The sequence below is a fragment of the Heptranchias perlo genome, chromosome 8 (genome assembly GCF_035084215.1).
Source record: "Heptranchias perlo isolate sHepPer1 chromosome 8, sHepPer1.hap1, whole genome shotgun sequence".
NCBI classification, from domain to species: domain Eukaryota; kingdom Metazoa; phylum Chordata; class Chondrichthyes; order Hexanchiformes; family Hexanchidae; genus Heptranchias; species Heptranchias perlo.
This window is the reverse complement of record NC_090332.1, coordinates 994091-1004808: the sequence shown is the minus strand read 5'-3', so window position 1 is coordinate 1004808 and position 10718 is coordinate 994091. Positions and strand designations below refer to the sequence as shown.

The following is a 10718-nucleotide window of genomic DNA, read 5'->3' as shown; positions in this document are numbered from 1 at the left end:
TGTAACATGTTGCGAGTGATTGGGATGGATGAATCTCTTTCCTTCTGATGTATCAATATATATCTAAGAGAGAACACAAGAAGAACAGGGACGAATAACCAGTTCTATATAATGTCGGGATTGGGAATGAAATAACCAATTCTATGTAACGGAGGGAATGGGAAAGGTGCAGTGAAATGATTTGAACACATGGTTACCCAACTCCTTCGAAGCCAGATTTAATTTTCAAGAGTTCTTTATCGATTCTCTCCAGTGTAAATGCTCTATGTAACCATCTTCAACACAGCTATTATCCCCATCTTACAATCCCCAGCCCATAAAATACTCTCCAGCTCAACTCTTACTGAATCTGTTCCACTTTGTTGCTGCTCTGCAGTAACCAATCCGTGTGATGATGTGGGTCAATGGATACCTGCTCCTCTGGAACCTCACCCAGCAGTCTTTCTGTATTAGTGGTGTGAGATGGTGACAGTGTGATTCTGGTCACATCACTACACTGGCCATTCCCGGCCTCCACCAATGTTCACATGCACTTACCAGCAGGTGTCTCCAGGTATTGATCAGGAGTTGGAACCCACAGCTGATCACCCCCAACTCGCTCAGACAAACTGAGACCAAATCTAGCAGCCCAACTCCCAAGTCAGCTGGAATCATTCATATACTGTCATTCAGTACAGGCCAGGGGAACGCTCACCCTTTCTCAGTGGCTGTCACACTCAGGGGTGCATTTACCCACTGAGTCATTCGGGCACCTGTTATTGTATTTGTAATATGACAAAATTGTTGATTTGCACCCTAATCCCATGACTGTATTGGGCATTCACAGCCCAGTCTCGCACCATACCATCTAATCACAGCCCAGTCCAGCAATATAGAACAATTTACATTGCCTTTCCTCTATAAATTCACAACATTATTTTGTCCATGTGATTTTGAAACTAATTAAATTTGATAGCAGCTTCCTTCAACTTGAAATGCCAACATTCCAAGGCACTTGGAGCATTTGTTCGATTAGTACATGCATCACTTTATCCGCTCACACTTTAAATTTCTTTTCCTTATTCGTTTCCTCCATTAAGCCGGAGATGATGACGGACAACGAGTGCTGGGCGCTTTGCCTCCTCATCCACTTGTGCTCCACAATCTGCTTGCTTCTCCCTTTCAGGAAATATGTCTCGACTTCCCCCCATTTCTCAGACACACCTTTGACATAGATGGAGCCCCTGTATTCGAACGCAAAGCCGCGCGATTGGAGAATGATGTAGGTTTCCTCCGGCACCTGGATCTTCCCACTGATGCCAGTGCTTTCCATGCGACTAGCAAGATTCACCGTCACACCCCAAATGTCATATTGTGGTTTCTTGGCTCCAATAACTCCAGAAACTGCTGGCCCCTGTGAGAATCCTGGAACCAAAGGCAAAGAGGGCAGCAGTCATTCTCATTCGCCACACCTAACTCAGCTATTTACTTACAATCCAATGCTCCTGCTTCCTCACCAGTCAAATCTTAATTCACTTCCAAACAGCCGAGAAACCATAGGCTTGGCCTCTACTTCCTCCTTCAGCATTGATAAACCCCAGCAGAGTGTGAAGGATACTGAGTGATGGCTGGTTTATGGTAGCGTGGTGTAGTGGCTCTGGCAATAGACTAATAATCCAGAGGAACATGAGTTCAAATCCCACCGTGGCAGCTGGAGAATCTGAATACTGTTATTAAAAAATCTGGAAATAAACAGGAGGGGAGGGCAGTCAGCCCCCTGGGAGGGGGAAGGCAGTCAGTGCCCGGGGGAGGGGCATGGCAGTCAGTGCCCGGGGGAGGGGCATGGCAGTCAGTGCCCGGGGAAGAGGGAGGGGAGTCAGCCCCCTGGGGAAAGGGAGGGGAGTAATCCCCCTGGGGAGGGGAGTCAGTCCCTGGGGGACGGGAGTCAGTCCCTGGGTGAGGGGGATGGGAGACAGGCCCTGGGGGAGGGGGATGGGAGACAGTCCCTGGGGGAGGGGGATGGGAGTCAGTCCCCGGGGTAGGGGGAGGGGAGTCAGCCCCCCGGGGAGGGGGAGGGGAGTCAGCCCCCCGGGGAGGGGGAGGGGAGTCAGCCCCCTGGTAAATGTGATTCATTACCGAAGTCCCTAGGCCCTGGATTCATTAACAGATGTTCAGTAGGTTTAGGTTTAGAAGTTTGAAGAACCTAGTTGGCTGAAATATCTCAAACTGTCTTGCTCAGGCCCTCCCCTGACACTGAAGCCAATATCTATCATGTACCTACCAGAGAAACCTGGGGACTTGGTTCAAAGTTGCTGCGATGTTAACTGGAGTGGGCGTATGGTGCTCAGGGGGCTACAGAGGCAAGCAGCTTCTGTTGACGCTCTACGCCTGAAAGTGGTGGGACCACCAGTCAATGTGTGTCTGCGCTGGCAGTGAGGAGGATGGGTGACACACTCACACATCTTATGTGAGTTGTAGCGTTACCAGTGTCATTTGTGAGAAGTTGACAGTATCCTGCTAACCACGAGCAAGGACTCAAACCTGTGCTTGTCAGCTCTTTATCATCCAACTAGTGACTATCCCTTCTTGGGAGAAGTAGGTGGAGTCTCTTTAGAGTTAAGGTGGCTCCAAATTGAAATGCCAGCAGGGCAAGTTTGGAACTAAGTCAACCCCCATAACAGGCTTGGTAATCTCATCCCATTCTCTATCTGTACCAATCCTTATATCCCTCCATCCCGTTTGCTCTCTGTACCAATCCTTATATCCCGATATTCTGCGTTCTATCCATACTGACCCTTCCTTTCTCTCACCACACTGCCTCATTCTGTGATGAGACTTACTTACCGACTCGGAGTTGAAAGTTGATGTAGGAATGTTTGTGAATCTCCAGCATGGTATTATTCAGAGCCAATGCAAAGTCTGCCAGGTTACAGAGGTGTTCCCACTCGTCATCAATACCCTGAAACAAAATCTCAGCGTTATTCTTTTCTCTCATTGGGGCAGAGCGATCATGCCAGAGCTTGGAGCTGGAATGTGCCATGCCTGGAATGCTGGGGGACAGTTTTCATTTGCAGTTCCCCACATGGAGAATTATTGAGCTCAAGTTGGGCACAGTCCCAGCCTCATCCCATGGGGGCAGGGAGGGATTCCAAGGGCCAGTCAATCCGTGCTGTTCAATGACATCTTTTAGTACGCAGTTATTTCGTGGCACTGGTGGTTTGCTCATCCCTCTCTTGTCTGTCCCACCGCTCCTACTTTAGCCTGGGATGGTTCCAATTCAAGGGTTTATAGTTTAAAAGGTAGTGATTTGCCTATTACACAGTAAGAACACTGAGACCTTATGATCTGAAGGAAGTTAATGAATGTAGAGTGGAATCATCAGCAAAATGTGGATGGTAGGGTTCGGCTGATTTGAAGAAAAGTACAGGGTGGGAGAAAGGACAGAGCTGGGAAATCAAAACCTTCCATCAATTCTTCAGAGACACGGTTTTTCCGCTACCACCAGGAGTAGAATCAGAGAACTGTACAGCACAGGAGGGCTCTCCCCTCAGTCCCATTCCACGGCCCTTTCCCCATTCACCCCATCACCCCTGTGCCCTCTGAAAGATCTTTCCCCTCAGTCCCATTCCACAGCCCTTTCCCCATTCATTCCATTGCCCCTGTGCCCTCTGAAAGATCTTTCCCCTCAGTCTCATTCCCCAGCCCTTTCCCCATTCACCCCATCGTCCCCGTGCCCTCTGTCTGAAAGATCTTTCCCCTCAGTCCCATTCCCCAGCCCTTTCCCCATTCACCCCATCGTCCCCGTGCCCTCTGTCTGAAAGATCTTTCCCCTCAGTCCCATTCCCCAGCCCTTTCCCCATTCACCCCATCGTCCCCGTGCCCTCTGTCTGAAAGATCTTTCCCCTCAGTCCCATTCCACAGCCCTTTCCCCATTCATTCCATTGCCCCTGTGCCCTCTGTCTGAAAGAGCTCTCGCCTCAGTCTCATTCCCCGGCCCTTTCCCCATTAACCCTTTGGCCCCTGTGCCCTCTGTCTGAAAGAGCTCTCGCCTCAGTCCCATTCCCTGGTCCTTTGTCCATACCATTTTACTTTTTTTTCCTTTAGATATATTTATCCCCTCCCCTTTCAAAAGCTATTATAGATTCTGCTCCCCCCATTATTTCTAGCAGAACATTCTATGTCCTAACAATCCTCAGCATAAAAAAATCTCTTAAAAACATTCTCCTACCTCTCCCTTCGTTAATTGGTGATCATGTGAAATCTATGCTCTCTGGTTACTGCCGTGCTTACCAGTGGAAATAGCTTTACCCTATTTATCTTACCAAAACAACTCAGAACTTTGAACATCTCTATAAAATCTCCTCACCCTTCTCTGTTCTAGTGAAAAGTGTCCCTGTTTCTCCTCATAATTAAACCTCTCATCTCTGGTAGCTTCATGAATCTCTTCTGCACCCTCTCCATGAAAGAAAAACTTGCATTTATACAGCGTCTTTCACGACCTCAGGATGTCCCAAAGTGCTTCACAGCCAATGAAATACTTTTGAAGTGTAGTCACTGTTGTAATGTAGGAAATGCGGCAGACAATTTGCGCACAGCAAGATCCCACAAACAGCAACGAGGTAATGTCCAGATAATCGGATTTTAGTGATTTTGGTTGTGGGATAAATATCGACCAGGACACTGGGGAAAATTCCCTTGCTTTTCTTTGAAATGTGCCGTGGGATCTTTTACATCCATCTTAGAGGGCAGATGGGGCCTTGGTTTAACATCTCACCTGAAAGACAGCACCTCTGACAGTGTAGCACTCCCTCTGTACTGCACTGGAGTGTCAGCCTAGATTTTGTGCTTAAGTCCCTGGAGTGGGACTTGAATCCACAATCTTCTGACTGAGAGATGAGAGTGCTACCACTAAGCCATGGCTGTCTTGGCTTTGACATCCTCCACGAAGTAAGGCGCCCAAAACTAAACAGAATATATTAACAAATGGCTGTACAGGTTTAGTTTTACCTCTGATTTTGAACTCTGTGCCCCTTATTTATAAAATGTAGGATCCCATTTGTTGTCTTAATAACTTTATCAACATAACCACTCGTTTGTGTATCTGAACCCCGACATCTCTCTGCTCCTCCTTTTAAAGTTTAAAGTGAAGAGGAAAAAATATATTGGCCTGGAATTGGCTGCAACGGCAATATTGGCGCTAAATTCTAAGTCAGATCGTGATTCCCGAGTGGTGAATTTGCACCAAAATTTGCTGGAGAATTGATTAGAATAGCAGCGAATCAGAAGTGAAATCAAAAGCCAATGGCTAATAGAATCATAGAAAATTTACAGCACAGAAGGAGGCCATTCGGCCCATCATAGGAACATAGGAACAGGAGTAGGCCATTCAGCCCCTCGTGCCTGCTTCGCCATTTGATAAGATCATGGCTGATCTGTGATCTAACTCCATATACCTGCCTTTGGCCCATATCCCTTAATACCTTTGGTTGCCAAAAAGCTATCTATCTCAGATTTAAATTTAGCAATTGAGCTAGTATCAATTGCCGTTTGCGGAAGAGAGTTCCAAACTTCTACCACCCTTTGTGTGTAGAAATGTTTTCTAATCTCGCTCCTGAAAGGTCTGGCTCTAATTTTTAGACTGTGTCCCCTACTCCTAGAATCCCCAACCAGCGGAAATAGTTTCTCTCTATCCACCCTATCTGTTCCCCTTAATATCTTATAAACTTCGATCAGATCACCCCTTAACCTTCGAAACTCCAGAGAATACAACCCCAATTTGTGTAATCTCTCCTCGTAACTTAACCCTTGAAATCCGGGTATCATTCTAGTAAACCTACGCTGTACTCCCTCCAAGGCCAATATGTCCTTCCGAAGGTGCGGTGCCCAGAACTGCTCACAGTACTCCAGGTGCGGTCTAACCAGGGTTTTGTATAGCTGCAGCATAACTTCTGCCCCCTTGTATTCTAGTCCTCTAGATATAAAGGCCAGCATTCCATTAGTCTTCTTGATTATTTTCTGCACCTGTTCATGACACTTCAATGATCTATGTACCTGAACCCCTAAGTCCCTTTGGACATCCACTGTTTTTAACTTTTTACCATTTAGAAAGTACCCTGTTCTATCCTTTTTTGATCCAAAGTGGATGACCTCACATTTGTCGACATTGAATTCCATTTGCCACAGTTTTGCCCATTCACCTAATCTATCAATATCGCTTTGTAATTTTCTGTTTTCATCTACACTGCTTACAATGCCACCAATCTTTGTGTCATCGGCAAACTTAGATATGAGACTTTCTATGCCTTCACTAAGTCGTTAATAAATATTGTGAATAATTGAGGCCCTAAGACAGATCCCTGCAGGACTCCACTAGTCACATCCTGCCAATGTGAGTACTTACCCATTATCCCTACTCTCTGTCGCCTTTCGCTCAGCCAACTTCCTAACCAAGTCCGTACTTTTCCCTCGATTCCATGGGCTTCGATCTTAGCTAATAGTCTCTTATGTGGGACCTTATCAATTGCCTTCTGGAAGTCCATATAAATAACATCCATTGACATTCCCCTGTCCACTCTTCAAAAAATTCAATCAGGTTTGTCAGGCATGACCTACCTTTCACAAATCCATGCTGGCTCTCTCTGATTAACAGAAAATTCTCGAGGTGTTCAGTCACCCTATCCTTAATTATAGAGTCCAGCAATTTCCCCACAACAGATGTTAGGCTAACTGGTCTATAATTCCCCGGTTTCCCTCTCTCTCCTTTCTTAAAAAGCGGAGTGACATGTGCAATTTTCCAATCTAGAGGGACAGTTCCTGAATCTAGAGAACTTTGAAAGATTATAGTTAGGGCATCCGCAATGTGCTCACCTACTTCCTTTAAAACCCTGGGATGGAAACCATCTGGTCCTGGGGACTTGTCACTCTTTAGTGCTATTATTTTCTTCATTACTGTTGCTTTACTTATGTTAATTTTATCGAGTCCCTGTCCCCGATTCAATATTAGTTTTCTTGGGATTTCCGGCATGCTATCCACTTTTTCTACTGTAAATACTGACGCAAAGTAATTGTTCAACATGTCCGCCATTTCCCCATTGTCAATGACAATATCCCCACTTTCAGTTTTTAAGGGGCCAACACTGCTCCTGACCACCCTCTTTTTCCTAATGTAACTATAAAAGTTCTTTGTATTGGTTTTGATATCCCTTGCAAGTTTCTTTTCATACTCTCTTTTTGTAGCCCTTACTATCTGTTTTGTGACCCTTTGTTGATCTTTGTATCTTTCCCATTCGTCAGGATCTGTGCCATTTTTTGCCTTTTTGTATGCCCTTTCCTTATGTCTTATACTGTCCCTTACCTCTTTAGTTGTCCATGGCTGTTTTTTTTGGCAAGTGGAGTTCTTGCCCCTCAGGGGTATAAACCGATTCTGTATCACGTTAAATGTTTCTTTAAACATTTCCCACTGATCATCAGTCGTTTTACCCATTAACAGATTTGCCCAGTTTACTGTGAACAGTCTCTGTCTCATCCCATTGAAGTCGGCCTTACCCAAGTCTAGAATCTTAGCAGCTGATTCACTTTTTTCCCTTTCAAACACTACCTTGAACTCAATCATGTTATGATCACTATTGGATAGATGTTCACGCACAGTTAAGCCGTTAACTAAATCTGGTTCATTACTCATTACTAAATCTAGTATGGCTTGCCCCCTTGTTGCCTCCAGGACATACTGCTGTAGAAAACTATCCCGGACACACTCAAGAAATTCGCTACCTTTCTGACAGTTGCTAGTCTGCTTTTCCCATCATGTCCATGCCAGCTGTACACAGTACTCAAGCTGTGGCCTAACTAGTGTTTTATACAGTTCTAGCATAACATCCCTGCTCTTATATTCTATGCCTCGGCTAATAAAGGAAAGTATCCCCTATGCCATCTTAACCACCTTATCTACCTGTCCTGCTACCTTCAGGGATCTGTGGACATGCACTCCAAGGTCCCTCACTTCCTCTACACCTCTCAGTATCCTCCCATTTATTGTGTATTCCCTTGCCTTGTTTGCTCTCCCCAAATGCATTTCCTCACACTTCTCCAGATTGAATTCCATTTGCCACTTTTTTGCCCACCTGACCAGTCCATTGATATCGTCCTGCAGTCTACAGCTTTCCTCCTCACTATCAACCACACGGCCATTTTTGTATCATCTGCAAACTTCTTAATCATGCCCCCTACATTTAAGTCCAAATCATTAATATATACCACAAAAAGCAAGGGACTTAGTACTGAGCCCTGTGGAACCCCACTGGAATCGGCCTTTCAGTCACAAAAACACCCGTCGACCATTACCCTTTGCTTCCTGCCACTGAGCCAATTTTGGATCCAACTTGCCACTTTCCCTTGGATCCCATGGGCTTGTCCTTTTTTGACCAGTCTGCCTTGTGGAACCTTGTCAAAAGCCTTGCCAAAATCTATGTAGACTACATCAAACGTGTTACCCTCATCGACCCTCCTTGTTACCTCCTCAAAAAATTCAATCAAGTTAGTCAGACATGACCTTCCCTTAACAAATCCATGCTGACTGTCCTTGATTACTCCGTGCCTTTCTAAGTGATGGTTTATCCTGTCCCTCAGAATTGATTCCAATAATATGTCCACCACCACAGATCAATGTATTGATCCAGCCGCTAATGGTTGCACCAGGCCAGTCCCGAGATCTGGCAACTGTTGGAATAATATTTCTAATATTGTTTCTATTTTCAGAGTTGGACTAGTAACTGATTAATGAAAATAATTATTGTCTTGTATGGTCTTTAATTTCAGGTATCTCCAGTCTGTGTGTTGGGTCACGTAACCAATGGCTACGGTCTCTTTAAGGGCAGTGTAAAAGTGACCACCTGTTATCAGGATTTTGCTTGGATTCATGGAGTCAGGAGATATGAATATATCTCACAATGGATTAGGCTACTTCCCAAGTCGACAACTTTGTATTGGTTAAGGGAGCGATCCCGATTGCTTAGATCATTTCCCAATAATGTTCATGGCATGCTAATTTGGGTCAATAGACAAGAATTTGTGTGTGGCTTGTTTCGATCTCCGCACAGGCTCCCAAACTCTGGTAAATAAAACCACCCATGTCCATAAATCAGGCCACGGCCAGGTCTCCAGCACCATTATTCTTCAAGTGGCAGTGGTGTGAGGAATGGCTTGTTGTTCTCAGCAAGGGTGACAGCGGAGACCCAGGAAATTATGGCGTGGTGTAAATAATGGCGTAATTTCCTGGGGCTGGTATACTGACAAACACTGTAGATGTCCCCCTATCCTGGTGCAGATTTTCAGCAAGTTTCAGGCCAATATTTCACGAAACAATTCATAGTATCATAACATAGTAGGTACAGCACAGGAGGAGGCCATTCGACCCATCGTGCCTGTGCCGGCTCTTTGAAAGAGCTATACAATTTGTCCCACTCCCTTGCTCTTTCCCCATAGCCCCGTAAATTCTTCTTAATGTTTCAAAATAAGACATAAATTGATTACAAAGCATGCATTTGTTAGAAGGAGTGTCTTATCAAACGTGTCATCAAACATGCATTGACCAGGCGTGTGCTACAAAAGATCTAACGTGTGTGAGCAGGAAATACCTCCAGCACCGGGGACAGCCCGGATACGGCCATGTATGTACTCCCAATGGTTTTGATCTTTTCAATTTTCTGAAAACGTTCATCATTCAGCAGCTACATAAAGAAACCATGAGAAACACAGGATGAATTCAGACCAACCCTATCATACTCACATTGAAAAATAACAGCAATAACTTGCATTTAAATAGCACCTTTAACATAAAGCAACATCCCAAGGCATCTTCACAGAGACGTAATCAAAAGAAGCAGATATTAGGACAGGCTTGGTCAAAGAGGTGGGTTTTAAGGAGGGTTTTAAAGGAGGTGAGTATGATAAAGAGGCAGAGGGCTTTAGGGAGGGAATTTCAAAGTCTGGGGCATCGACAGCTGAAGGCACGGCCGCCAATGGTGGGGCCAAGGGAGGGTCGATGCGCGGGAGGTCAAAGGCAGGGGAACGCAGAGATCTCGGAGGGTTGTAGGGCTGGAGGAGGTTATAGAGATAGGGAGGGGCGAGGCCATGGAGGGATGTGAAAACAAGGATCGAGGTGCCAATGTAGGTCAGTGAGCACAGGGATGATGGGTGAACAGGACTTGGTGTGAGTTAGGATACGGGCAGCAGAGATTTGGATGATCTCAAGTTTATGGAGGGTGGAAGATGGGATGCCGGCCAGGAGAGCATTGGAATAGTGGAGTCTGGAGGTTACAAAGGCGTGGATGAGGGTTTCAGCAGCAGATGGGCTGAGGCAGGGGCGGAGACGGGCGATGTTACGGAGGTGGAAGTAGGCGGTCTTGGTGATGGAGATGATATGTGGTCAGAAGCTCATCTCAGGTTCAAATAGGACACCAAGGTGGCAAACGGTCTGGTTCAGCCTCAGACAGTGGCCAGGGGGTGGGATGGAATTGGAGGCGAGGGAATGGAGTTTGCGGTGGGGGCTGAAGACGATACCTTCGGTCTTATCTCCAAGGTCAATATCTCCAATATTTAACTGGAGGAAACTGCAGCACAGCCAAGACTGAATGTCAGACAAGCTGTCTGACAATACAGAGGCAGGAGAGGGGTTGAGAGATGGTGGTGAGGTAGAGCTGGGTATTGTCACAGTACATGTAGAATCTGACCCCATGACTTCG

The 10718-nt window shown here is 45.8% G+C and overlaps 1 protein-coding gene across 1 annotated transcript in view; it reads right to left on the bottom strand.

The window, feature by feature from the left end:
* Positions 1-14: 14 nt before the first annotated feature.
* The window catches only part of LOC137324286 (adenylate cyclase type 8-like), a 149315-nt gene continuing 138611 nt past the window's right edge, over positions 15-10718 (bottom strand). Inside the window, exons 16-18 of the mRNA XM_067988427.1 lie at positions 9612-9704; positions 2824-2938; positions 15-1404 (exon numbers count right to left, since the gene is read on the bottom strand). Coding sequence (XP_067844528.1) covers positions 1037-1404; positions 2824-2938; positions 9612-9704 — 576 coding nt within the window. The 3' untranslated portion in view covers positions 15-1036. The remainder of the gene's footprint in view (positions 1405-2823; positions 2939-9611; positions 9705-10718) is intronic.